The sequence below is a fragment of the Hippichthys cyanospilos genome, chromosome 3, assembly GCF_059441005.1.
Source record: "Hippichthys cyanospilos isolate Australia breed blue-spotted pipefish chromosome 3, RoL_Hcya_1.0, whole genome shotgun sequence".
NCBI classification, from domain to species: domain Eukaryota; kingdom Metazoa; phylum Chordata; class Actinopteri; order Syngnathiformes; family Syngnathidae; genus Hippichthys; species Hippichthys cyanospilos.
Window position 1 is genome coordinate 18,746,774 of NC_142371.1, and position 27,368 is coordinate 18,774,141.

Genomic DNA, 27,368 nt, shown 5'->3' on the forward strand with positions numbered 1-27,368 from the left:
TTATCAAAAGTGTAAAGAATCTGTTTTTGGATCAGAAACAAACTCTCAGTCATGAGGGCAATACTTAAGGTATATCCGAGCATTATGCTTGTTTTTCGAAAAGAGTAATACTGTCTCCGGGTCAATATGACCCGGGGGGTGTAAATTACGGTAACACATTTTCTACATTCATGGTAAAATTTGTATTAATATTGTTGATTTTATACAGTACATTTTGTGATTGTGAAATCAACAGTATCAAAAAAAAAATCCCAGTAAATATAGAAAATGTGTTCGCGTAATTTAACAGTACTTTTCTGGCAAACGAGTTGCTGGTATTTTACCGTAAAAAAAGCCTTTTTTTTCTAGGCCAATCGGAAGTCTTGTACGGTCATTTATTCAACTTTCAAATGTCAGTTTGACCCACAAAATAATCGGGAGTGTTAATACTGCATTTAAATGAAAAGCTGTAAAAGAAAATAACCCAGTCCTGTTGCCGCTTTTGTTCGATTCTTTTATTGGCATCAGCAAAATTGACAAGCATGCATTTATTCTTGCAAATATATTCACCTCTCTCTCTGTAAATCACAAAACATGTGTTTACTTCCGAAAACGACCGTCTCGCAATATAACCGCTTTGTTAGCTATAGCTACGCAGAAATGCATTTTGTTGTTATTTAAAGTGTTCCGCTGACAATTAGTCTTAGAAGAAGAAAATACGGCATCTTATCTATATTTGAACAACCCTTGGCTTCCGCACAAAAATATCCCGAGAGATAATACCGAATTATCGATGCGCTTTGGCACTGGTGAGTAGTTAGCAGGCGGGATTGACGATACACGGACAAAAAATGACGATGATGTTTGTCATGCATAAACAGAGTAGCCGCTAAAAACCAGGACAAACTTCCTGTCCCCGTTCAAGCTGGAAGAACTGATTCCATTTCCTTAAATGTCCATGTCCCAGTCAGAAATTTGTCTCCTATAGTACGACGAATAATCGCGCAACACAAACAAATTCAACTTATTTACTGCTAATTTTGCAAGAAATCTTTTTTGGGGGCCGATTTTAAACAATTAAATCTAACTAGTAACTAATTACACGTTGTTGACGTGTCATTTACGAGTACTGCATATCCAGTTTAAAATCCATGTACGACACGTCGGAGTTTATTTTTCCTTAATAGTAACACAAAACGGATCCAACTGACAGCTGTGGGCTACTAGTACAACTATAGAGTTTAAAAGTTTAAAATTGAACATCTTACATCTAAGTTACTAGTTACCCAGTTGGACTAGAAACTAGAAAATACTTGACATCCGTGTCCAACTGGTTCACTAGTTTTGCCTCACGATTAACATGTAGTTGTCCTAATAGATCGCTAAAGTGGTCTAAAATTTTTCAGGCATACCCGAAAAACAGTTGGGTCAAAAATAACCCAAATTGGGTCAAAAGGTTTGCAATCTAAATTTGCAAGTTTTATTATTTTACCCAAATTTTGGGTGAGTCCATTTTTGTTTTGACCCAACTGTTTTACAATGTTGTTGTTTTTTTTTTAACCTTTTAACTATCTAGTTTTACACTACAAAAATAGTTTGCCCCAAAATAACCCAAATCAGGTCAAAAGTGGACCAAAACAAAGTTTTGAATTATTTAATTTACCTAGAACTTAGTTAGTCCATCTTTTTTTACCGACCTGTTTTAGAGTGTAGCTTTTTTTTTTTAAACCAACATTTTTCATACTCTGAAAACAATTGGGTTAAAAATAACCCAAATTGGGTCAAAAGAGGACCAACGTTGGGTAGGTCAATTTTTGACCCAACTGGTTGTGAATTTAGTTTTCACTTGAACCTTTTTTCACCTACAGTGGCTCAAAAAAGGACCAACACAATCTTTCCTTTTTTTTTGACCCAAATTGTGTTTTTTTTTTTTTTTTTTGTCAACTGTTTTCAGGTGCCATTTTCAGTAGCAACATTTTACAGACCACAAAAAAACTTTACAAACCAAACAAATATTACTAATCAAGTCCGAAGTGGACGAACTTTTTAAGATCGTTATTTTACCACAAAAGTTAAGTGAGTCCATTTTTGACCTAGTTTGAGTTATTTCTTGTGATTTCGTCCGATTGTGGACAAAGAGTTTGGAGCTGGATATAAAGGAAATGGAATAAATGCTAAAATGGGATTCCATATGCACTACTAACCACGCAGATGTTCTTCTCCTTCCTTTGCTTTTCCTTCTTCTTCCCGCTGCGCTTCCTTCAATAATGCATGAGCTCCGACAACCCGGGCGGAGTTTAAGCGGAAAACGAGTGCAAGGAGAAAAAAAACAAAACTGCAGAGACAAATGTAAGCTGCCATGATGTGTGAGGACAGGACGGTGCAAAGGGTAGGATTTTTTCTTCTTTTTTTCGTGTAAGCTCTTGTCTGTCATCCATCTCATCAACATTCTGGAGTCCATATTCATCCTTGGTGACGGGCCAAGCTCAATAGAAGAAGTACACTGCCGATGACGCAGAGAGAGAAGTCATTAGTGTAATGGTCCCTCGCAATATATCACAAACGCTCAAACCATAAATGTAAACATAAAATCCACTTTTTTAATACACTTTTCAGCCACAACCTTAGTTGCACCTTGTTATAGTTATAAAAAGACCAAAAAGTTGGGAATGTTCCTTTAGAAGTTGCAGGAAATTACATGAGCACCACTTCTGTGTACGAATGGCTAGCTAGCTAATTGCTAAATTTTCAAAGACAAATGTTTTGCTTAGGAATAAACCAGTTTTTTTTTGTAATTAGGGCCGTTATTAAAAGACATCTTAAAATGTAAGATATTACTTAAAATTACTTTTCCGATTTCAACCATTACTACATGATGTTAGCTAGCTAGCTATCTCGCTAACTTTGCCGACAGTCAGGGTTATTTGTACCACCTCTGCGTACAATTAGCTAGCTAGCTCGCTATGCTAAGACCATGGTTATAATGAGAAATTTTGGATAGGAATAAGACCGAATTTTCCAAATTTAGGACAACTCAATAGGGAATTAAAAATGCAAGTTATTAATTGTTTTCTTCTTACTTTTTACGGATATCTTCCACTAATGTGTGCTGTTAGCTAGCTAGCTGGATGGCTAGCTAGCTACACCAACGGCAGGTGTATTTATAATAGTTTTAGATTTTTTTTAGACTTTTTGCTTTTGCTTTTTGAATTTACTCAGTATTAAACCGTTTTTAGAGTAGTTTTTTTTTCTTGAGCTTTCTTCATCATCTTTCTTCAATATATCCCAGCAAATATTGGTTTAAGACTGTATGTAATGTTTTCTTTTTCCTGATTCTGAAGTCCTATATTCGAGTAGGGTCACGTAAGGTCGGCAAAGACCGTCGTACTCACAGAATATTATTCCCACCACGATGACGCCAATGATGCCCATCATGATCATCATCTGAAAGTAGAAGAAGGAGATATGAGAAGCGGACATTGAGCCGCGGGGGGAAGCGGCGCCGGGGTGGCCACCTTGCAGTTCTTCCACCAGTACTTGTTCTTGAGCTTGGCCGCGCAACTTTCGAACTGCGACGCCCCGGCTTGGAGGGCGTCCGCCCGGTCATCCAGTTCCGACAGCTTCTGGTCCCTCTCCAGGACCTTGTCCACGTTCACCCGCATGATGTCCACTACCTGGTAGGAATAACGTTTGGTGAGGTTTTTTTAATCTTTTTTTTTTTTTGGGGGGGGGGGGGGGTACCTCCTCGACTTGGGCCTGCGTCTGCTGTAGCCTGCGGTTGCTGGAGGTGTTGGGAGGGGCAGGGGGCGCGCCTCCCGGGGCTCCCTCTGCACCGGGGGCTCCCGGAGCCCCGGGGGCGGCGGCATCTGGGGCGGACCTGAGAAGACGCGCCACATGCGCTAATTAACTTGTACGAGAGAAAAATTGCATCATTGATAAAAGGACGTTTTCCGGGGATGTCAAACATAAGGCCCGTGGGCCGGCTCTGGCCCGCAAACGGGTTTAATCCGGCCCGTGAGATCATTTTCGAAAGTAAATTATAAAGATGAGCAGATTTTTTTCAATAAATGAAAAACTTAAAATGTTTCATGATTAACAGTAGTGTTCATGTTTTATGATTAATAGTACTCGTGCTTTGGTCTGTTACTCTATTACTAACATTGTTTTTTTTTGTAAAGAACCTTTTTTTTCACATTTCTAATTGGCTTTACTTAATTATTTTGAAATATGGTGCTCAACAATTCTTCGCCCGAAACATTTCGCCTTGACCACAAGATGGCGCCTAAGGAACAAACTCGTACTTTGAAATATTGTGACTGATCGATGATTTTTCCAAAAAGATTTCACTCCCTTGGCCACAAGCTAACACCAAAGCAACACATTCATTTATTTTAATGTGTTTGTTTGCGTTATCTCTACGCGTTTTTTTTTTGTTCGTTTTTTTTATCTCCAGAAAATTGTTTCATTTCTGGCTTGTCTGCTGGAATCTTGCATCAGTAATGGCAACGGGAGTCCGGATCAAATGTATAGGCATGCAATCTTTCGCAAGTGGAGTCAAGATCACACGATTAAGCTATATGTCGTTGCGTGTTCCAATTAATGTGCTCTTAATTTGAAAAGAAACATATACTGTTCCTATCAGGCCATTAAAAACATTAAATTAGACTTACGGATTCCTACAGGAGCCCAATTAAAATCTCATCTACCCCTGAAATGCCTCCATGTACCCAAGGGGTTCTAGTACCCCATTAGAGAACCACTGCAAGTGATTGCATCAAGATCACAATGTGCGCCATTCAGAGTTTTGCATTGACGTCAGCAAAACAAAAGAAAAAATCGATTTAGATGAAATTAACGAGCCAATCTTTCAGTTCCTAACACATTTTCCCGATAAATAAATCATTCCAAATCCGCAAAACACTCACATGTTCTATGCAGCTGTTTGTGCTGACTCAGCGGAGGAGGAGGAGGTGCAGGGAGGTTCCAAAGTCTTAACGATGAAGCGGAACCAAAGAGGAATCTCACGGATAGAAAAACAACAACAACAACAACAAAAAGATAGAAGTCTCCGAAAGAAGTTTGTCAAAAACGCATCAAAGTGCCGCAGTGCAGCAATCACCTACAAAAAAAAAAAAAAAAACGTCCAGTCAGCAACTAGAAGAAGTGAGCCGAGTGATGCTGAGTAGTCCTCAGCATCCAGCTCCTCCCCCCCACAAAAAAAACAAAAAGAATCGCCCGACTCGACGTCCGGATCGCCACTTAGTAAGCTGCTGAAGACGATTTGTGATGTTTTGCTTCTTTCTTCTCGCGCCTGCGTGGAAGACGAAGCGTGATGCGCGGGGCTGCTGCAGTAATGCGTCGAGACGCTCTCCCACCTTTCCCCACTTGGAACTCGGAGGCACAGTGCGGTGCTCGCCCCCTCCTCACCCCCTCCTCCACCTGCACACTTTGCAGTACTGCAGCAGCCCTATTTCAGTTGGGGGGGTATACTGTAAATGGACGTCACTGCGGTATGTGGAGGCTCACCGAGCGTTGACTCAACTCTTTTTCTACTGAGATTTTCAAATCCGTGCAAATATCTTTGTTTGTACTTTAATATCGCTTTACGGCATGACAAAGTTACGACCTTATCGTCCCTTGAAATGGATGGAAATGCCAATCCGTGACAGCAAAATAAAAAATACATTTTCTGTATTAGGAAAATTGTATTATAAATATTCTAATAAAACATAGCATCATAAACAAATGTAAAGAAACCGTTTAGGTGTTATGATAAATTTATAGGGTCTTCCGGTTTGCGTTATTTGGCCACTAGAGGGCACTGCAGCCAAGCAAAACAACGAAGATTTTTACAACTACTGTATACTGTACTCACTGCGGCTTCTCTCCATCGTGGATTTTCAAGTTATGACCCAAATCATTTCTATTGCTGGTTTACCTCGCTGTTTATCTTTTTTAGTTTAAAAAAAAAACATAAAAAACAACGCTTATATATTTGTTTTTATAAACAAAGTAAACAAATCAATACAATTGGGCAAAGCAAAAAAGGGGTATTTTGAAAAACAAAAACCTCTTTTTTTAATGGCTTACATTAAAAGCACAAATCAAGTAAAAACATTTCTTTACAATATGTTCTATGTGCCCCAACTAATATGATATTGCGATTATTATCGCGTGAGGGAGACGAAGTAATCAGCAAAATATGAGGTTTGCTTTCAAACTTCAAACTAAACTTTCACTATTATTGTTAAAAGAAAATGGCTTAAAAATGTTTGTGTACAAAATTGCTAAGCAAAAGAAAAACACGTGACGACTTGTCAGCAGCTGTTTATTAATATGCATATGAATTGCCTAGCCAAAAAAAAAAAAAAAAAAAACTGACTCGGTTGAACCCATTAGCGATGTTTGCCAGTGCGGTTGAAGCGTCTGTAGAGGAAGCGGATCCTCTTTTCCAAATTGTGTCTTTCCAGAGTCATCATTCTGTCTCCCACCATCTTCTTCTTCCTGATGAGCCGCTGCAGCTCGTTGCCCTTGAAGGCCTTCAACCAGCAGGGGGCGATAATCAAGTCTTTCGGGTGAGCTATGAACCCGCCTGCAAAAGCAACAAAAACGTTGCAAAACGCCACTTTCTCTCCACCCAGAAATTCAAGATGCTTACCTAAAATACCGATGTTGTCGTATACGCCAAACATGGCCCTTTTTTCGTTCCACCTGTCCACCATTTTGGGCTTGGGGATGGGGAGCCTCTTCATATGGCGGCAAGTACCTGCACGGGTCACATGACAATCAGGAGTCTGCATTTAACACAATTTAGCTCAATTGTCAAGCAATTGTCTCAAAGAGTTTATAAAAATGGCTGGTCCCAAATACATTAGCGTAGTAAAGCGAGGACTGTCTGTCCTGCTTCTTTTCTTACCAGTGGAGAAAGTCCAAGCTGTGTCCAGCAGAACCCCCGCCGTCCGACAAAAGGAGCTTCCAGCTCGAAGCACCCCCCCGACGGCAAACATATCTTCTGCGATCAAAACAAAAACCATCGATTGACAAATGGAGGATACGAGCGGTACGTGCTACATCGACCCTGCATGTAGCTTAAGCTAACACATAACATCATTTTTTTTCCGGCGAGTCACGCTGCATGAAGCATTTACCTCTTTTTTAGTAGCTCCCAGGTAAAATGCGATGTTGCTGAGACTGTAATAACGATAGAAGTTTTGGTTTGGCGCTTGAAAATCGTTGTTATTGACACTTTAGCATGCTGCCGTGGGAGCGGCCATCTTTACGCACTGTCCCACAATGCATTGTCGCAGCGTAGTAACGAGGGCAGCCATCTTACGTTGCCACTGTCTAGCAGCATTTTGCCCATTTTGTGCCAGGACACATGAATAGAGAACATTGCATACTGCTTTTTTTGCGTGGACCGCGTTCAAACAAACACACACACTCACAAAAAACGTGAGACCAATGATACATCATGTAAATGTGGACAGTGAGTGGCAACGTAAGATGGTTATCGCTTAGCGTTACAAAAATGAGTCCCTGACTAAAACGTTTGCGAACCCCTGCACTAAAGAACATGTAAATAGAAAAAGAACCTGTGAACATGTAATCGCTGTTTTTTAAGTATTTACATTTTCGGGTTTATTTGTTATTCTGTAAATTCTCCAAAGAAAAAAAAAATGCGAACTCGTTCTACAGATTTGGCGAATATTAAAAAAAAAGACGAGTGAAAATGAAAAGCAAAATACGTCCTGTAATGCACTGAAAATAAAATACAGTACTGGTGTTTTCACTACTGTATACGTAAAATCCAATTCTAATCCAATTAGATTCTCTCCTTTACTAACACATAGTGAATATGAATATTTACACATCCTTTTTCAAATCTCATATTTCCCCCAAAAAAAGTATCCCAAAACAAATTTTAAATGTTTTCATCTCATAATTATATAGTTAAACTAAACAGAAAATTTTAAACAGACTGAAATAATGTGATTGCTGTTCCCTCTTCTAACTCAACGGGCAATGTTTTCCAATTTGACAAATAACTTTCAAACTCATGCTAAATAGGAATTAGCATTCTTTACAGGCTAAATTGTGTTGGCTTTTATGTTTTTAAAATATGTTTCCATAGCTGTGCAATTGTTGTGATCCGAGGAATAAAAAAAAGAGCGACATTAGCCAATGATAAATGGAAAATTGTGTCTGCAAATTTCAATTGGTACTTTGCAGGACTGAAAGTTGAAGATTACAACAATTACACGCACACACATGCTTGTAACCTGCAGTTTTTTTTTTTGTTTTTGTTTTTTGGAGGGTGGCGGTCGGTAAGCGCTCAGTGGAATATTTGTCATCTTCAAAGTTGCAAATTCAGCTTCAATTTAAATTAGTCTTTGTTTCAGTCTGATGAGTGTCCGTGTTTGTGTGAAAATTAGGCGACTTGAAACTACTTGAATCAAAGTTTCCATCACTTTGTGAGAAGAAGAAGGTAGCGCATGAGTTAACCTGAAATACAATCAATCAAACACAATCTGAGAATAAAAGTTTGATGCTTTATTTCCTCCGTGGAAAAATCTAATTAGCAAAGCAATGCAAAAAGTAGCATCAATGAAGACATTTAAATATCGGTCAAAATTCCTGTTGCCAAAAAGTTAAACAGCAGATATGACGCACCTCATTTGAATATCGCTCTTTTGCAATTTCCTCAAGTTCAAAGATTTGTGGTTTCCACATGAGGGTCTTTTTCCTCTCCTCCCATATATATATACATATATATATATATATATATATATATATATATATATATATATATATATATATATATATATATATATATATATATATATATATATATATATAAAATAAGATGCTGTTTGAAATCAGAATTCAATTAAAAATAACTTTTAATTTTGGAATATATTTCTTGGTATATATATATATATATATATATATATATATATATATATATATATATATATATATATATATATATATATATATATATATATATATATATATATATACAAAATGTAATTATTTATTATTATTTATTGATTTACATTGAATGCATTTTAAATTGAGATATAATTTATAAAATGTTAATTTTTTTAATAATTTGCAACGTCCACTAATCTCTTTTTCATACCCTTGGATTGCAATTTGAATTTTTGGGCTGCTGGGAAAAGAAAATTGAGTTTGATCCAGAAATGGACATGCTGTACAAATTTGGCATAAGACGCAAGTGACATCAGCCCAATTTTGTGAAAATGCATCGCCACACACACAGAAATTCTGTATAGACGCACACAAATCGGAATTTTTTTTTCAGCAAGCGTGCGTGTTGTTTAGGAAGCTCACGCAGGGCTTTACTGGCGATGACGTCACTGGCTGTGGCCGACAGTGACGGAGGACACCGAAGTGCGAACAACAAGACATATTTCATGACGCATGTTTTTGAGTCCAAATAAATGAAGAACAATCAAAGACAGATGAGACTGCCACAAAAATCGATCGGAATCCAACATGTCCGTTCGCCAATAGCTTGACCTTACGTGTTTTTTTTTTTTTGGAAAGCGAGCAGCGGACGGTGTCGTCATTCAAACGTATTCTATTCAAAAAGATAAACAAAAAAAGAATAAATTAAAATATAAGGTCCCAAAACCAAAAAAAATATTTTTTTAAAATCTCAGCAGAATTTTAATGCAATTTATTTCGTTAATCATTCATTTATTTCATGCATTTATTTGATTGACGTGACCTACAGATTTGAACTGGTTTATTCGACCTCCAAAATTAAACATTCGGTGTCAACATTATTTTTCAAGGACTTGTAATAGAATTTGGCAAAGTACAAAAACACCATACATGTTTTTTAAAGTTTAATCACTAAGCTAACTTTTAGTATGTCAGCGTAATTATTTCAGTGTATACTGTGTGTTTTTCCGTAAACAAGAGCGTGACTACATTTTGATTGAATATGCTTTGAGAGAGCGAGCGAGAGAGAGAGAGAGAGAGAGAATCCGTGGGAGGAAGTGGATCTCCTGTTCGGTATGTCTTCGAGTTTCCAAGCGAGGCGAAACTCCTCCCCCGCTCGTATATTAAACGGTTTAGCGCACAACATCAGCAAATACTTCGTGTCCCAATCAGAAGTTCCACCGAGAATTAGAAATGCTTCTGAATTATTTCATTTTTGCTTTGATTATGATGATTTCCACATCAGGTAGTGCCTCTAGTACCCTATGATAATATTGCCGCATCTTTTTTTTTTTTTTTTTAAGGTTTTCACCTGTTTTTGCAGGGGCTCACCAAGAGATATTTGCCGAGTTGAACTCGCAGGTTCTTCTCCCTTGTGAGTGTGAAACCTCATCATCGCTCCACATCACCTGGACCAAGGATAAGCAAGGGTAAGCCAGGAACAGTGACGGGATTGGTACATGTTTCTTTTCAAATTGAGAGCAAATGAATTGGAACTTGTGTGATAGTAATGCATTTGTAAAAAAATGGTGCAATGTTCTCTTGTCACATCATGCTTTGGTAATTGCGGTTTAACTGTATCACAGATTTGCATTTATGACGATTGCATGTTTACGTTGACATTTTTCTTGCAATTTTCCTTCCTTTTTAGACAGATCATGGATTTTCATTTTTTGCTATGTTGATTGCATGTTTATCTTGATATTTTTCCTCCTCCTGTCAGACTAGACAAAAGAAAACATCAACTTCATGTATTTATTTTATGTATTTTATTATATGTTAGCTTTACGCTAACCAACATTTTTCAATGAAATGATATAGTTTTGGTCAACAAACATGCTTTCATTCTATGTGTGTTAAAATGGCAGTTGTCGCATTTATGCTAATTTTTGCAAGCTAGTAAATGGTGTTTCACGTTATATGTTAGCTTCAAGCTAATTTTCTTTTCCTTCAATGAAATGATATAGTTTTGGTCAACAAACATATGCTTTCATTCTATGTGTGTTAAAATGGCAGTTGTTGCATTTATGCTAATTTTTGCAAGCTAGTATATGGCGTTTCACATTATATGCTAGCATTAAGCTAATTTTCTTTTCCTTCAATGAAATGATATAGTTTTGGTCAACAAACATATGCTTTCATTCTACGTGTGTTAAAATGGCAGTTGTCGCATTTATGCTAATTTTTGCAAGCTAGTATATGGCGTTTCACGTTATATGTTAGCATTAAGCTAATTTTCTTTTCCTTCAATGAAATGATATAGTTTTGGTCAACAAACATGCTTTCATTCTATGTGTGGTAAAATGGCAGTTGTCGCATTTATGCTAATTTTTGTAAGCTAGTATATGGCGTTTCACGTTATATGTTAGCATTAAGCTAATTTTATTTTCTTCAATGAAATGATATAGTTTTGGTCAACAAACATGCTTTCATTCTATGTGTGTTAAAATGGCAGTTGTCGCATTTATGCTAATTTTTGTAAGCTAGTATATGGCGTTTCACGTTATATGTTAGCATTTAGCTAATTTCTTTTTTGTTCAGTAAACTGTCGGTTGAACTAGCTTACGCTTTCATTTTTGGGACGAGCCCTATTTTTTTCACGATTGTCCATCTGCAGCACCGTGTGGAGACAGGACAGGAGCGGCTTGCAGTTTCGGGGCTCCAGATGGCTACAAAGAGGTCGGGCGCGGGTGCGCTGCCCCCGCTGCCAGCTCGCGAGCGGCGACTGCGGCCTGCAAATCAGCAACGTCGGGGAGCAAGACGGAGGCCTTTACGCTTGCAAGTTTCAGAGTCCGCAAGGCGCTATCGCTCGCTCGCTCATGCTAAGAGTCCTCAAAGGTAACAAGAGGTCATTTTGATACGCTAATAATGTTCAATCAAGTCAAGTCAATGATATTCCTTCTTAATATCAACAATCAACATAGAGGAAAATCTATTCCCAAGTGAGGCGGATCAATACAAAACAGCGCAAATACAGGAACAGCGCATTTTTCTTTTCAAACTAAGAGCAAATGAACTGGAACATGGAGCGACTTACTGCTAAGTTGTGTTTTACTGACCAATTTGCGAAACATATGCCTTTATTTAGTTATTGAGTTAATTCTTCTTCTTTTTTTTTCTTGGCAGTATCTTTCTCTCCTTCGGCGCCGTTGGCGGGGGTCCCCGTTTCAATCGCCTGCGTTGCGACGCCGCCCGGGCCTCCGGCTGCCACAATACAATGGAGATTAAACAACGACTCGTTTGCGCCGAGCCGTCCCGCCCCTGCATGGATCGTGCAGGAGATTTCCAGCGTGTCATTGTCGGGAAATTGGACGTGCGCGGTGGCTAGCGGGGGCGCGCGAGGTCGCGCCTCGGCCATTTTAAATGTGAGAGGTGAGCGCTTAATGGTTCATAATTCATAATAATACTATTGACAGCCATTTTCAACAGTAAAAAGTTCATATTTTGTCTAGAGTTACTATTAACTTTTACCGAAGCTAGCTAGCTTAACGCTAGCACACAATACCCTATCCGAATTGTGATTGGCCGTTACGTGAGCCTTGAGCATGTGATGTCATTTTCAGTTGACAGCAAGTGAAAAAAATGTGTTTTTAAATGTATTAACCGTAAATGAAAAAGAAGTTATCAAATGTATTATTGACCAAAACGTTTTTGTTAGTCTCAAAAATAGCTAAATAACTTTAGCATCCCTTGAATTAAATAAATGAACATCTAAAATGGATCTAAAATATGCTGGTCATTTCGCACGCATCATTGCTTTTTGTTTATTGTTTTTTTTTATTTGATGCTAAATTTATTCAGCTATTTTTAGCAGCTAAAGGTTAATATTTTGTCTATATTAAGCTAGCTAGCTTTGATAAAGGATAATGCTAGCATGTGATGTCATTTTCAGTTTACAGCTAGTGAAAAAAAATGTGTTTTTAATTGTATTAACTGTACCTGAAATTATTTCGCGACAAAAGATGAACTTTTGACTGCTTGAAAAATACGTTTTGTGTCCCTTCAATCGATGGCGTCCATTTTTAGAAAAGGCAAAAGTGGTTAACCTTTGACCCCTCCCATCACAAAGGCTGCATTCCAAACTAACGCCACATTATGTCAAAAGAAATATTTTTTCCATTTCTAACAGTTAAACTGTCATTTTTTTCATTCATTGGAAAACAATTTTGAAAAAAACGTGAAAAGACGTCTTTGGCATCGAACGTTAGGAATCCTTTTATTTTTTTGCTTTCTCTCCCAGGAATCGTGCACCCGCCCCGAGACGACACAAAAGTGTACGCGGCCGCGGGGTCGGCGGCCACCCTCCCCTGCGTCTTCTCCCCGGACCTGAAGCCCTCGGAGACCACCTGGCACAAAGTCAAACCCGGAAACCCCCGCTCGGGACCGTCTCTCCAATCCCTACCTCCCGCTTTTTTTTCCGCGCCCGCTTCCCGACCGGCTCGGGACCGATCTGTCCGTTTGAAAGACGTGGTCCCGGAGGACGGGGGAACGTACCGATGCGGAGGGACGGTCGAGGGACGCCTTCTGTCTCGGGACGTGAAGCTGGTCGTGGCCACGAGTCAGTCTCGCCGACGTCTCCGTCCCCGTCTTCCGAAACGGGTCCGGGCTAATCCCTTTCCGCGCCCGCAGTCGAGCGCGGCGTCTCGAGGGACAACCGGGTGACGCTGAGCTGCCGCCTGACGGACGCCGGCGAGGTCACCCGCTACCAGTGGCTCGCCGTGACCTACGACCTTAACGGCGAGCGGCGGGCGAGACCCATCCGGGAGGGGAGGAGTCTGGACGCCGGCGAGGACGCCGGCCAATTGGTGTGTGGCTTTTACGGAGCGAGGGGACTCCTGGGAAACGTGACGCGAGCCGGCGCTTCCCCGTCGGGTAACTCAACTCAACTCAAGTGAACCCAAACGATTCGAAATGAACCGAAGCGGATTGAAAAAAGCCCAAAACGAAAACGAAAGTTCCGTTGATTTGATTTTTTTTTTCTTTTTGGAACGGCAGCTGATGAGAGCGGCTCAGCAGTTGTGTCACTCAGAGCGGCGGTTGCGCTCGCCGTCGCCGCCCTCCTGCTTCTTCTGCTTCTGCTTCTGCTTCTGCTTCTGGTTCAGACATACAACAAGCATGAAAGGGTGAGAAAGCTCCGTCCCAACGTCTTCCATCTTCTGCCGCTCATCCCGAGTCAGCTTTCAAAATATTTGTTGGATTTGCTTTGCTATACAGGACATGCTGGGTTTTCCCTCAAAATAATTGTCAGTTTATCAGAAAAAACGCCTTGAAAATATATATATATATATGACGTCATGGTCTTTTTTTTTAAGAAAAAAATACCTTACTATACATGGATATTATTTTGTTGTTGTTTAGGGTGAAAAATGCCTTACTATACATGTTTTTTTTTTTCTTAAGAAAAAAAAATACCCATGGACATGTTTTTGTTTGTTTTGGGTGAAAATACCTTACTATACATGGTCTTTTTTTTTTTTTAAGAAACCAAATACCTTACCATGGACATTATTTTGTTGTTTTGGGTGAAAAATTTCTTACCATACATGTTTGTTTTGGGGTTTTTTTTAAGAAAAAAAATACCTTACTATACATGGACATTTTTTGTTGTTGTTTTGGGTGAAAAATGCCTTACTATACATGGTCTTTTTTTTTTTTAAGAAAAAAAATACCTCACCATGGACATTTTTTTGTTGTTGTTTTGGGTGAAAAATGCCTTACTATACATGGTCTTTTTTTTTTTAAGAAAAAAATACTTACTATACATGGGCATTTTTTGTTGTTGTTTTAGGTGACAAATGCCTTACTATACAGTCTTTTTTTTTTTAAGAAAAAACAACCTTACCATACATGGACATTTTTTTCCCCAAAATTACCTTTTTTTTTGGCATTTTTTTGGTTTGTTTTGGGCGAAAAATGCCTTACTATACATGGTCTTTTTTTTTCTTTTTTTTTTAACAAAACGCTTGATCATTTCAGTGACGTTGTTCTTGTTTGTCCCACGCAGAGAAGAAGACTTTTTAAGTACCGCTGGTTGGAGTCAATTCTCCACGCCAAGTCCGGCAAGCGTGAGGCCAGAGAAGCCAAAAACGAAGACCACTTCAAACCTGAAATCACAGTCAATTAACCCTGGAGAAATTTTCACATACTAGCATGTATGTTTGCACATGTTTTTGTATTTCCAGATAAAGACAAGAAGGCCTGCTTCTCACATTGACTTTTATTTCACAATAAAGGCTCGAAAACATTGGACCGTTTTTGGAAATGACCAAAATGAGTCATGCGTCAATAAAAAATAATAAAAAAAATCATATCGTAAATAGAATTGGACAATGACAGCACATGCCCGAAATCTACATAAATTACATGAATTTGTACCCAGTACACAATCTTTAGTGCTTCTGTTCCTAAACGTAAGTTCAGACTTGACTGCAAAAGTTGCGGTCCCGCTCGGAAAGCTCCCAGGACGTCAAGGCCCGGTCCATGTCCTCCAGGAGCCCCTCGGCTTTCCACGGCGCCGGATCCGGACCCTCGTCCTCGTCCAGGCACCAGCCGGCCCAGTCCACGTTGATGCCGCTGGGAAACAGAGGACTATGTGACACAAAGGACAGAAAATTCTCTTGTAAACGGGATTCAAAAGTAGCCTTTCAAGATGAGGTTTGCTTTAGGGTTTCAAACTAGGGTTAGGGTTTCAAAGGCACATTTCAAATTGAGATTAGGGTTTCAAAGACTAAGTTTCAGACTGAGGTTTGGGTTTTACAGTAGGGTTTTAAAAGGTGATTAGGGTTTCAAACCAGGGTTCTGGTTTCAAAGGCATGTTTCAAGTTGAGATTAGGGTTTCAAAGTAGGGTTTCAAGATAGGGTTGAGTTTTCAAAATAGGGTTTTTAACAAGAGTTAGGGTTTCAAAGTAGGGTTTGGCGTTCAAAGTAAATTTTGGGTTTCAAAGGCATGTTTTCAAATTGAGGTTAGGGTTTCAAAGTAGGGTTTCAAGATAGGGTTGAGTTTTCAAAATAGGGGTTTTAACAAGAATTAGGGTTTCAAAGTAGGGTTTCAAGATAGGGTTGAGTTTTCAAAATGGGGTTTTTAACAAGAGTTAGGGTTTCAAAGTAGGGTTTCAAACTAGGGTTTAGTTTCTAAAAAGGGGGTTTTAAACAAGAGTTAGGGTTTCAAAGTCGTTTTTGCGTTTTATAGTCGGCCTTCAAACTGTGGTTAGGGTTTCTAACTAGGGTTTGGGTTTCAAAGGCACGTTTCAAATTCAGATTAGGGTTTTAAAGTAGGATTTCAAGCAAGAGTTGAGTTTTTGGAATAAGATTTTTAAATTAGGGTTTCAAAGTAGGGTTTCCAGGTAAGGTTTAGTTTTTACATAGTGTTTTGAATGGTGGTTAAGGTTTCAAATTAGGCTTCGGGTTTCAAAGGCAGGTTTCAAATTCAGATTAGGGTTTTAAAGTAATTTCAAAATAGGGTTGATTTTTCAAAATAGGGTTGCCCTCAAACTTGGGTTAGCGTTTCAAAATAGAGGGGCCACACTATGGTTAAGGGTATCAAATTAGGGTTTGCGTTTAAAATTAGGTTTAAGCTTTCAAATAGGGTTCGATTTGAAAGTAAGGTTTCAAACCAGAGTTTGGGTTTTAAACTAGGTCAAACTAAGGTTAGTGATTCAAAGTAGGGGTTTTAAACCTGGCATTTTTTTGAGTGGTTCGCTAAAATGATGGGAAACAGGGCTCCATAAAAACGTTTGCCACCTGTCCACCCTGTCGCTGCCATCGCCGTCCACCAGCTGCTCCTTCCACCCGCCACTGACGGTGAGGACTCGCTGCCTGCGCAGCTGCACCTCCTCCTCCCACTCGCCGTCTCTGTCCCCGTCACCCCGAGGCTGCGTCGGAGGCTTCGAAGCGCTAGCTTGCGCGCTACCGTCCCGCTCTCGACCTTTTGCCCTCTGCAGAAGATTCTCCACGGACGCCGGCGACGGCGACATACCCGGAAAAAGAAACCCGTGCTCGTCATGACTGGACACGCTGGGAATGGACGCGCTCCTCTGGGCTTTCATTCTGGGTTTCCTGTCCACTTCGGATTCCGAAAAGATCTCGGTGTCCGCGCTGGCCTCGTTGTTCCAAAAAGTCCCCCCGGTGGGCTTCAGGGCACTCAGCTTCAGAACCATGTGAGGATTGGAGCTCTTGGCCGAGTCCGAGTCCGAGTTGGACGAGGAGTTGTTGGACGGCGACGGCGTTTGGATTGTCCTCCTCTGTCGCAACACGGGAGACTTGAAGGCTTTTGAGAAGACTTTGCTATGCGGAAAGGTCGCGGGGTGGTTCTTCCCGGCGCCCTCTCGCGTTTGGCTAGGAACAAGCGAGGTGTTGACTTCTTCCGTTGGGTAGTCGACGTCCGGATAGCCGCCTGGCACCAGAGCATTGGGTCTGGCGTTGACGGGGCGGAACGGATCACTCGCGTGGCCGTCGGCGGGTTTCCGAATGTTTGCAGAAGACTCCTCTGGACGGGTGGGGCGTTCTTCTCCTCTCCAGGCGTTGCCTTTGAACGCGAACTTCTGGGGCAATAATTCAAAGTGACGGTTGGCGTTTTCGGACGCATCTTTAGATGCGTTTGCACCATTTAGCAAATAGGGGGCGCTGCGTCTGTGGGCGGGGAGGTCCACAAAAACCTCCTCTTCTGAGAGAAGCGCACTTGTTCCGCCAACAGCTTCGTTTTTTTCTTTCGAAACGGATCGTCGACTCTCGGCTTCCCTCAGGTTCCTTAGTATCACCTGGAAACATGACGTGGAGAAAATGGGCAACAGTTAGGGCAGCAAATGGGGTACGTGAGGGTACTTCAGGGTGCGCAGAAAACGGATATCAGCAAATCTAAATGAATTCTTTGTAATGCAATAATGAAAGTAATGAAATAAAATACAGCAGTTTACAAAACAGTTGCTTCAATATAACCAATAACTTGCTTAAAGTTTCAATTCATTTGCTATCAATTTGAAAACAAACATCTCTTCATATATGCAGAAAACCTTTGAAAATCCAACACGCCTAATATGATTTTACGTAAGCGTGCGACGATTTGACGTACCTTTGCCTGGCGAATGGCGGACACCCAAGTGGAGCAGCTTTCCGAGGTTCCGGCCGTAAAAACGTAAACGTTGACGGGACACCAAAGCTCCCCCACCTCCACCAGAAGAAACGAACCTGAGAGAGGACAAGGGGACGTCTCCGTGTCTCAGGAATTGATGTTTTACGCCTGATTTGTACGTTTGGACTCACAGTTATCTTTGAGTGCCACGCAGTACGTTCTGTCCAGGGCCAGAGGAGGTCGGACCACCTTCAGTCGCTCCGCTTTCTTCTGCACTTTGGTCATGAGAAGCACGTCGGAGAACAGGAGAGCAACCACCTCGAGCTAAGTGATAAAGTACAGATAGTGTATCAAAAAATACTGTAGGTTTTCTTCAAACTTAACTCACCGTGAAAAAAAAAAAAAAACAACAAAAAGAAGAACTAGGGGGTCACCTTGCTGTCTTTCCTGCCTCGGATCTTCAGGTTCTCCTCCAGGAGCAGCTTGCGGACCACGCCGTTACCCACGCCGCTGATGGGGCACGTCAGGTCAAAATGGCAGATTTCTCGCACGTGCTGCACAGGAAGTGATGCATTCAGGATCATTCCAGTTAAACTGACTATGGTGCTTATCAATCAATCTAGCTAAGATAGCTATAGCTAGCTAGCTAGCTAGTTATCTCACTAGCTATCTTAATGATCTCTTGATAGCAATTCTGTCTGATTCTGCTAGCTTGCTAAACAATCTTAGCTAGCTTGCTGGCTATCATAACTGTTTATTTTCTCCATCTATCTATAGATAAAATTCATTAAAATAATAAGAATAATATCAAAATACAGATTAAAAATGAATAAAACAAATTAAATCAAAATAAAGAAACAATGTCATTGAAACAAATAAACTAATACAAATATAAAAAAATATAATAAATATTTATATATGTATATATGTTCTAAAAAATAAATACAAAAATAAAATAACTAATATTAAAATGAACAAAAGTAATACCTAAAAATAAAATAGTTATTAAATTTGTTAAAATATAAAAATAAGCTTTTCTGAAAAAATATATAACATATTTTCAGAACATACTCAATGTACTCCAAACAAATAGACGAATCCTTAATTATGAATATTCTACTATGCATTCTTCTTTAATTCAAAATAAGTAAACAATAAGAGTACAAAAAACCATAAAGAGCTCTGTTGTGGTCCCAATTCCGCAAGAAGTATTTGGACAAGTTGTCAGCCTTTACCTTGTCTATTTCCTCATTGACGCCCTCCATCTCGTATCCCTCCAGCCTCTGAGCAGAGACGGAGAGCGCCGCCTCCGCGTCCCTCAGCCTCAGGTATTCATTGATGCTCTCCAGAAAAGTGTTGACGCTGGATAACTGAGAGAGATTTTGCCCACATGAGGACGGGGACGCCCGGCCGGCGCTCGATGTGGGGCCTTCCTCACCATGCTTCGCAGGCCGCGCTGCGCAAAAGGCTCCTGGGTGGTCTTGAGCAGCGCCTTGAGCAGGAGGGCGTACTTGGTGATCCTCTGGTGGGGCTTGGCCTGCATGTCCCCGATGCGCATCCGGGAGCACTGCGGGTGCGTTTCCACCCACTGCGTGCAAACAGCGAGCGAACTGAGCGCATTTCCACTTTTGACAAAAACAAAGAGGTGCCACGCACGGTTCGCGCCAGGCTGGCTGACGACAGTCGGAAAGCTCGCGCGCAAAAAAACCACGAGACCAGTTAGCGCTAAAAATAGCGGGGGTGTAATAGGACGAACCGCAAAAGGTTGGAACAAAGCAGACGAGTCTAATTGTGGTTTTGGCTGACCTTTGAATATATAGTCAGGAAAAATGCTTGTGTTTTTCCATCCCTTTATTTTAAAAAGTAGATCATGTTTGTAGAGTTAGTCAAGAGTAGAAACCGTACATGAGGGCAACAAATTCAAGCTATTTAAATGCACAGCTGTGAACTTAAAGTTATCCCAGATCATCCGTAAAGCTGCCCGAAAGGTTCCTACTTCATATAATATTTACCGTGTTTTCCGCACTATAAGGCGCACCGGATTATAAGGCGTGCCCTCAATTAATGACATATTTTAAAACTTTTTCAATCACAATATAGTAGTACTCAAGGTAATAACAATAATAACTCAAATAATAACTCTAAAACCTTAATAGCATAATAACTTAACGTCAATATGACCAACCTTGTTCAACTGTAAACAGATAAAGCTTACTTTATCGCTTCATTCCCCATCTACGAATCCCAATCTCAATATTGATCCATATATAAGGCGCACCTGATTATAAGGCGCACACCATCAGCTTTTTAAAAAAAAAATAAGGCTTTTAGGTGCGCCTTATAGTGCGGAAAATACGGTAAATTATGAAATATATAATATAATATAATATATATATATATAAATATACATATATATATATAAATAAATAAAAAATTGTGATACATGTATTTATAATTTATATACAAATATTTGCTACAGTGGTATTCTCTACAATAATTGAGAAATGATCAAGAAATAAAAACAAACAAACAAAAAAAAGGTCTGACCTGCACATATGTGAGGAAATGCTGGTTGCTCTCCATTTGTTGGCGTGCAAACTCAAAGCTGTTTTCCTCCTCTGCACAATAATGGCAGTATGATGAGAAGCGTTCACGGAACTGCAAATAAACAACGATGGCTGTGTAGTGTTATCTCTTCATAATCCAAGTCAAAACATTGCAATATCGCCCAAAAAAGTTTATTTATTGATATGATGGATTGTTATGGAAAGTAAGCGCTCACCTGGAGGCAGCCCGCTTTTAAACCCATTGGATTAAAAGGTTTGCCTGTCATGCGGACTTCCCGCAACATGGGATAAATCACTTCCTGCCAGAACAGCTGATGGGCGCCGAGGATGTCGGGAAGGTTGGAAAAAAGACGCTCGGGGGTTACCTGAACAAAAACACAAAGTCAAAACACAGGTTTTTATAAACAATACAGAAATATAGATGCAGTGCATCCTCATTTATTACTCGGGGTCAGTTTTTTTCTGGAATTATCTACCTATTTTTTTTCTCCTTTTATCATACATGTTTTGCTCTTCTTTTTATTTATTATACTATATGTCATTGTTTCACTTGTCAAGTGAGCTTCAGTACGCATTCTGCCGTCAACGTGGGGCAATGACATTGAATAAAACAAGCCAAAAAAAAAGCATTGCGGTATAAAAGAGGGCTGAACTGACCTCCTGGAGGAAGCCGCGGAGATGCAGGTTGACCAGGGCTGCGATCACAAGCTGCGGGAAGCATCGAGGGAAGCTGTCGGCACATTTTGCATTTCGGAGCTAAAAAGTGCAGGCGGCATCTTACGTCTTTGACGATAACCAGCCTGTTGATGTAGTTGAGTTCGGTGATGACGAACTCCCACATGGCTTCCTGCTGGTGCCTCTGCATCCGGGACATAACCTGGAAACGGATGCAAATGAAGTGAGCCGAATCAGGAAAACAAAAAATCCTCCAGATGTCACTCTTGGTTTAAAGAAGCAGGAGACATTTGTTACATTTCCATTGGGCTTTATAGTATTTATTTTTAAATCGAGAGCACCCCCTAGGGGAGCAAAACGTATAACGGATGCTTCGTGAATCTTCATTTTCCCATCACAGTGATTCCTACCGAGTGCGAGTTGACGATATCGGTCCAGTTCCTCTCCAGCGTGGTTCCGCGGCTCTCTTCCTTCCATCTCCACTTGAGGCTGACGGGCACAGCGAAGGCCTCCAACTCCTGCTTCAACACGTCCAGCTGAGTCCTTTCCTGGAGCAAAAAGGGAAGCGTGGAAAAGAAAAGAAATAAGGAGTGAGCCTGTGATTGGTTCATTGCACCAGAGTTGAATTGCTTGCAGTGTCAGGGGTCCGTGAAATCATTTGAGAGTTTTGGAACTGATTTAATTTATCTTTTAACAGTGACAGATTTGAGTCTTGTTTTTTTGGCGCCACCTCTGGCCGCTGTTGATAGTGCACTGTCTTGTCTACATTAATAGAAGCCATTGTAACATCTAGGAAGGACAGAACATTGGGTTATTCATAAAAAAAACATATTTATTTGAGTTCTTTTTTTTCTTTCTTTTTTTATTTCTTTTTATTTTCTATTAAATTGTGAAAGTATTCGCAACTCTTCAATAAAGCAATCAATTCAACCAGTTTAATATGGTCAAAAAAATACAATCATTTTAAAACTAAATAATTGGAAGCAACCTTATGTTTGGCTTAAATTATTTTTTTCTTTTGTTTCCGCAAACATTTGCAATGGGGGTCCTTGGAAAATGTGCTTTCTAAAAGGGGGAAAAAACTTTGAAGCGATTTATTTTGGTCTCACAAAAAGCTGGCATTTGAACAAGGGTGTGCAGACTCTTGATATCAATTGTTTTTGTTTTTGTTGTTGTTTGATGGTGTGTTGTATCAAAATACAAAACTATACCTCGGCAGTTAGGTTCTTGTCAGACACTCCCTGGTTGAAAAAAACTTGTTTGAGCGCAGCTCTGGGTTTGGCTGCTGTTGACGCTCCCTTAGTCACCGTCGAATAATTGCTCACAACCTTCTGCCTTGTTTTCATCTGGTACAAAATGAAAAGCAGCAGGAATATTAGTGTAGAATTGGATAATTAAATTGCATACGTGGTAAGTGACACATTATAAAGCGAGTCGTAGAAGAATAGTTCAAAGTCTTTTACTCATTCACAGCCAGCGACGTCTATAGACATCAAAGATCCTTTTTAACTGGGCTGCCAGTGACGCGTTAATAGCCCTGGAAGTAGTAGTAGTAATTGTAGTAATGCACAATTAATACCTTTAAAAGAACACTTTTTTCCATTGGCTGTCAATTTAAAATGACATCAAATGTGATCAAGTCTCAGGTAACAACCAATCACGGCTCAGCTCGCAAACATTTAGATGCAAACTATTCGGTTCGGGCTTTTCGAGAAGGTTGCTGTGAACTTGCCTGATGGCCACAAGTGTAAAACTTGGCTTGGTCTGGCGACACCTTGTGGTAAATGTTGACATCTCCTGAAGTTTCCATGTAGACGTCGAGCTCGGGCAGGTCCGCGTCGCCGGCGTCACGTGACTGCGCCGAGGCTGCGTCCATTTCTGGCGGGGGTCACCACGGAGGCTCATGTGATGTTTAGGGGGGGTAAGCCGGGAACTGGCTGGGTCAGCTGAGCGAGAGGAAAGTGAAAGTCAGTGGCGGCTGTAAAATTAGGGGCTCAGACACACATTGGCTCATAACCACAAAATATTGAAAGTGCTGCAATAAAACCACCATATTGCAAGGTATTTTTGCCTTCCATCAACTATTGTAAAACGAGATTTGAAAGATTCAAAAGTTTTATTGTTGTATGCATAGTAACTAAGCGCTTTGCTGCCACATAGTGGCTTCTTTTTGACAAGAAACTAGGTTGAGGTGAGTTTGAGAAGCTTCATTTAGATAAAAGTGGTACATTGCCGCCATCCTGTGAGGTCTTGGTGCCAAGAAGCTATGAGCTATATAGAATCGAGATGAGAAGGATCATTAAGACAAAAGTAGTGCTTTGTTGCCATGTTGAGGCCTCTTGATGCTGAGAAACTAGGTTGAGGTGAGTTGAGCAGCTCAATTTGGACAAAAGTTGTGCATTGGTCCTGATGCCAACAAACTATGTTGAAGTGAGATGAGTAGCGTCATTTAGAGAAAAGTAGTACCTTGCCACCATATTGTGACATCTTGCTTCTAAGGAACTATGTGAAAATAAGTTGAGAAGCTTCATTTAGACAAAACTAATAGTTTGCCAGCATATTGTAAGGCCTTCGTGTCAAGAAACTATGTTAAAGTGAGAGGAGGAGCTTCATTTATACAAAGGGAGTTATCATCATATTTTGACAGCTTGGCTCTAAAGAAGTATGTCGAAGTGAGTTGAGTAGCTTTATTTAGATCAATGTTGTACATTGCCACCATACTGTGACTGCTTGGTTTCAAAGAACTATGTTGGAATTAGCTGAGTAGATTGATTTAGACAAAAGTAGTGCTTTGTTCCCATATTGTGGCATCTTTCTGCCAAGAAACAATGTTGACATGAATTGAGAAGCTTCATTTAGATAAAGTAGTGATTTGCAGCCATAATGTGGCATCTTGGTAACTGTTGAAGTGAGATGCAAGGCTTTATTTAGTCACCATATTGCCACAGCTTGTTTCAAAAACACTATGTTGAAGTGAGTTTAGAAGCTTCATTTGGACAAAGGTCTTCTTTATCTTCTTTGTGTGACATCTTGGTGTCAAGGTATTATGCTACAGGGAGTTGAGAAGCTTCCTTTGGAAAAATGTAATGCTTTGTCATCATAACGTGAAATCTTAAGAGTAAAGGAACTGTGTTGAAATCAATTGAGCAGTTTCACTTCGAACAAAAGTAGTGCTTTGCCATGATGTCATCTGCTCTCTAGACTTAAGCCCTGATTGATCATTTCCCGCGTCCCAGTGACAGAAGTAACACTGTGAGCTTCACACAATGTCACTCTGGTATGCCCGTTGACTGATGGCTTGCTCTGAATACATACATTTAGTTTCCCTTTAAATCAGTCATTCTCTAAATGTAGTTCCACTAGCAGAGGCTTTACATGGATGACTCACTGCTTAATTCCAGTTTTGTTGGTCGTTGACGAGATTTAGATTTAGTTTGAACTTAAAAAAATACAAATTAAAAAAAGAAATCAAGAATCGCTGCTTAAAACGAAGATTATCTTGGCCAACCAGAATCTTTGACACGCCTGTCAATATACTGCTGGGCACAAGTGTACTTAAGTTAGGGCAGGCGAGTGTATTCATCCGAGAAGTGACGTGGGCATTTTGTGTTACCCGGAGACGACGAAAACAAATGCCAGGATCTGAAAGCAACAAGTAATTACACACATGTGAACTTTGACCCTCACTATTAAAGTCATTCAGTCCAATAACGTCCTCCAATGAAACCCCTTTTTAACCCCTTTGTTACTTTCCCTCTGCCTTTTAACAGTGAGTCAGCAAATGATTAACACGAATCCAATCACGCGACAGCAAACCTGAATTTTGTGTGACAAGAAGGAAATCCTCCAAGAAAACAAGAACAACTAACGTTACCTGTGGGTGATGGGATCCATTTTGTGTCCGGTGGTCATCTTTGGTTGCTGTCGGCTTTCTCCGGATCCGTTGGTTCCGTCTTAAGCGTCACCTGTTCGGCTTTCACCTGCGCCTACCTCTGCCCTCTCGCAACTTGCCCGACGGGAACGACAGGATTGTGGCGGCCCGCAAAATCGGTTCTCAGCTTCAAAGTCTCGCACTTGGAAAGCGCTGGCGGATGATTGTACAACGTCAAGAGCAAAGGGGGGGAATTGAAATGTTTTGGGTTGCGTAACAACGAGGAGGGGATGTTCCTATGTACTAATGTTTAGTTAATGTAGACTTAACTGATTATTCAGGTATGTACTTAAGTAGTTTTTTTAACTTGTCCTGTTCCGCTGCTTGTGCATTCCAAATGAAGGCACAGCATTTGTATAGTCGTTTTGATTAATATTGCGTTTGTTAAATATGAATTAACCAGCGAAATACACTTGTTTTTCTTCATCTTACGAACAACCATTTGGGCACTTGTTGTCGCGTGAAAATGACGTCACAGTTCCCTAAACGCTCAGGTAATGACCAATCATAGCTCACCTACTTATTGACACCGTGATTGGTCGTTCCGGAGCCGTGCGTAATTTTGATTTTCAGTCACTTCAAGTGGAAATGGCTGCCTCGCGAGATTGATTAAAAAGGGGTGGAAATTGCTGCATAATTAGTATTCCTCAAACGCAATATTAATCAAAATGTAGCGTTGAGACTAGTGGGCATGCTTTGAACATTATTTTTTAAAAAAAAACCTTTGTGATTTGAGGTCCCTTTAGAAACTTTAACTGGATAGGTGCAAATGTTTTTTTTTTCCTTTGTTACAGAAAGCTGAAGTCTAATGACATTTTTTTTAAGTAAAATATATAACAAATTCAACCTCTCATTTATTTCTAGAGAACAAGTAGTGCGCATAAAGTTTTGTACTTCTTCCTATTCCTCCTGAACATATAAATTGTACTAAAGTATTATGTAGATATTTTCTTTTGATTTTGATTATATTGATAAAATGTGTTCATATGTTCAATCAACCACCAATCAATCAAAAAAGAAAAAAATACTAAACTGTATTAGTTTTGATTTCAGCAATACTTGCAAGTCACCACTAGATGACAGTATCCCCCTGCAACGCCAAGCTAACTCCATTTCTTGTAAAAAAAAAAAAAAAGTTTTTTGTTTGCACAGCAATTTAAAGCACTATTTCTGCATGTCACACTTGTCACAGTCAAAAGAAAAAAAAAAAAAAAAACTAGTGAGAACTACAGCCTACGTCATGGCTTCATTGGGTTACCCGCAATTACAAAGGAGAACCTGTACTTTAACGGCTTCACGCTGGAATGTAGACGGGCGACGTTCCTAGAGGATGAAAGTCAGATAACCAGACGGCAAATCGGCTCTTGAACGCTCCCAAAAATGGTAATGGAACCTCGCGCAAATCAATTGATCCTTTATTCAAACAACCACAGAGTGCAGCTGGCGTTCGGGTGTCATTCCATTACGCGGCCAGAACCAGACTGCACTTGAACTTGGCACATGTTACAAAGTGAAAAAAAAAAAAAAAAAAAAACGTAGGCTGGGACTGACTGGTAAGAGAAATGAGGTGCGGCTCTTGAGACAAGGTGCGGAGCTTGAAGGAAAAAAAAGAAAATCTGATAGTCACTAATATTACAAATGCTGTTCGGTATGGGTGGAAAAGTGATCAAATTACAGTAAATTCACCTGTATATGTTAGAAAATACGGAAGTGTGGCACTAAATAATTCTGACAAATTCTTTCAGACTTACAAATACATTCGAATGTAGTTGCAAATACACTCAAACATATTTGGAAGCTAAATGCTAAAACCATAGCGTTTTTTTTTTCCCTTAATGCCATGGAATATCGACATGTGTATTTTACAAAAAAATGCATGACATAATAATCGCAGAATGGACATAATATCAAGGTTACTAAAAAAACAATGTTAACTAACTTAATTTTTGAACACAGCTATAAAACATACATAGGCCAAATATAATAGATGTGGAAAAAATGCTAAGTTTTTAGATGTCAGCCCACAAATTCTGTACACTGAAACATGTTTGCAAATGCATTTGTTTGTTTGTTCAAACGTAAACACAATTTCTTCCCATAATGCCAAAGGTTAATAACCTGTGCATTTTTAAAGCCTCATTTAAATATAGTCCAAATACGCTATAGTTTTAGCATTTAG

General features: G+C 39.9%; 4 protein-coding genes across 5 annotated transcripts; 1 reads left to right on the forward strand and 3 right to left on the reverse strand.

Moving 5' to 3' along the window:
- Positions 1 to 472: 472 nt before the first annotated feature.
- LOC148426091 (vesicle-associated membrane protein 3-like) lies at positions 473 to 5,388 on the reverse strand. The gene is made up of 5 exons (XM_088409869.1): positions 4,905 to 5,388; positions 3,721 to 3,856; positions 3,495 to 3,653; positions 3,372 to 3,423; positions 473 to 2,482 (listed from the first exon to the last, which is right to left on the reverse strand). Coding segments are annotated over exons 1-5 (366 nt in total). The 5' UTR covers positions 4,907 to 5,388; the 3' UTR covers positions 473 to 2,465.
- Positions 4,487 to 15,154, forward strand: lag3 (lymphocyte activating 3). The gene is made up of 9 exons (XM_088409865.1): positions 4,487 to 6,554; positions 6,621 to 7,039; positions 10,274 to 10,379; positions 11,567 to 11,787; positions 12,076 to 12,321; positions 13,190 to 13,507; positions 13,579 to 13,821; positions 13,945 to 14,072; positions 14,954 to 15,154. Exons 2-9 carry the CDS (start codon positions 7,024 to 7,026, stop codon positions 15,071 to 15,073), a joined length of 1,398 nt encoding a protein of 465 aa, XP_088265991.1. The 5' UTR covers positions 4,487 to 6,554; positions 6,621 to 7,023; the 3' UTR covers positions 15,074 to 15,154.
- mrpl51 (mitochondrial ribosomal protein L51) lies at positions 6,292 to 7,275 on the reverse strand. The gene is made up of 4 exons (XM_088409868.1): positions 7,128 to 7,275; positions 6,896 to 6,991; positions 6,638 to 6,745; positions 6,292 to 6,571 (listed from the first exon to the last, which is right to left on the reverse strand). Exons 2-4 carry the CDS (start codon positions 6,984 to 6,986, stop codon positions 6,375 to 6,377), a joined length of 396 nt encoding a protein of 131 aa, XP_088265994.1. The 5' UTR covers positions 6,987 to 6,991; positions 7,128 to 7,275; the 3' UTR covers positions 6,292 to 6,374.
- On the reverse strand, positions 15,147 to 25,588 carry plekhg6 (pleckstrin homology and RhoGEF domain containing G6). 2 transcript variants are annotated; one of them, XM_088409864.1, is made up of 15 exons: positions 25,133 to 25,588; positions 22,991 to 23,204; positions 22,470 to 22,604; positions 21,669 to 21,806; positions 21,365 to 21,460; positions 21,241 to 21,291; positions 20,799 to 20,948; positions 20,564 to 20,674; positions 19,455 to 19,604; positions 19,252 to 19,386; positions 18,451 to 18,570; positions 18,208 to 18,340; positions 18,017 to 18,132; positions 16,690 to 17,705; positions 15,147 to 15,522 (listed from the first exon to the last, which is right to left on the reverse strand). In XM_088409864.1, the coding sequence occupies exons 2-15, from the start codon at positions 23,132 to 23,134 to the stop codon at positions 15,366 to 15,368; spliced, it is 2,652 nt and encodes an 883-aa protein (XP_088265990.1). In that variant the 5' UTR covers positions 23,135 to 23,204; positions 25,133 to 25,588; the 3' UTR covers positions 15,147 to 15,365. The 2 variants fall into 2 exon arrangements, with proteins under 2 accessions (XP_088265990.1, XP_088265989.1); XM_088409863.1 differs by having other exon boundaries at positions 15,147 to 15,537.
- Between the last annotated feature and the right edge of the window lie 1,780 nt (positions 25,589 to 27,368).

Excerpts from the sequence above, each read along its gene's own strand:
- LOC148426091 (XM_088409869.1), bottom strand. Across the intron at positions 3,654-3,720 it reads CGCAGGCCCAAGTCGAGGAG|GTAGTGGACATCATGCGGGT; the intron begins GTACCCCCCCCC and ends TATTCCTACCAG. Across the intron at positions 3,424-3,494 it reads ACTGGTGGAAGAACTGCAAG|ATGATGATCATGATGGGCAT; the intron begins GTGGCCACCCCG and ends TTCTACTTTCAG.
- mrpl51 (XM_088409868.1), bottom strand. The coding sequence starts at position 6,986 with ATGTTTGCCGTCGGGGGGGTGCTTCGAGCTGGAAGCTCCTTTTGTCGG. Across the intron at positions 6,746-6,895 it reads AGCTTGGACTTTCTCCACTG|GTACTTGCCGCCATATGAAG; the intron begins GTAAGAAAAGAA and ends TGACCCGTGCAG. Across the intron at positions 6,572-6,637 it reads CGACAACATCGGTATTTTAG|GCGGGTTCATAGCTCACCCG; the intron begins GTAAGCATCTTG and ends TTGCTTTTGCAG.
- lag3 (XM_088409865.1), top strand. Across the intron at positions 10,380-11,566 it reads TGGACCAAGGATAAGCAAGG|CACCGTGTGGAGACAGGACA; the intron begins GTAAGCCAGGAA and ends GTCCATCTGCAG. Across the intron at positions 13,508-13,578 it reads GAAGCTGGTCGTGGCCACGA|TCGAGCGCGGCGTCTCGAGG; the intron begins GTCAGTCTCGCC and ends CCGCGCCCGCAG.
- plekhg6 (XM_088409863.1), bottom strand. The coding sequence starts at position 23,134 with ATGGACGCAGCCTCGGCGCAGTCACGTGACGCCGGCGACGCGGACCTG. Across the intron at positions 21,461-21,668 it reads ATATCGTCAACTCGCACTCG|GTTATGTCCCGGATGCAGAG; the intron begins GTAGGAATCACT and ends ATCCGTTTCCAG. Across the intron at positions 18,341-18,450 it reads GAGGCAGGAAAGACAGCAAG|CTCGAGGTGGTTGCTCTCCT; the intron begins GTGACCCCCTAG and ends TTTATCACTTAG.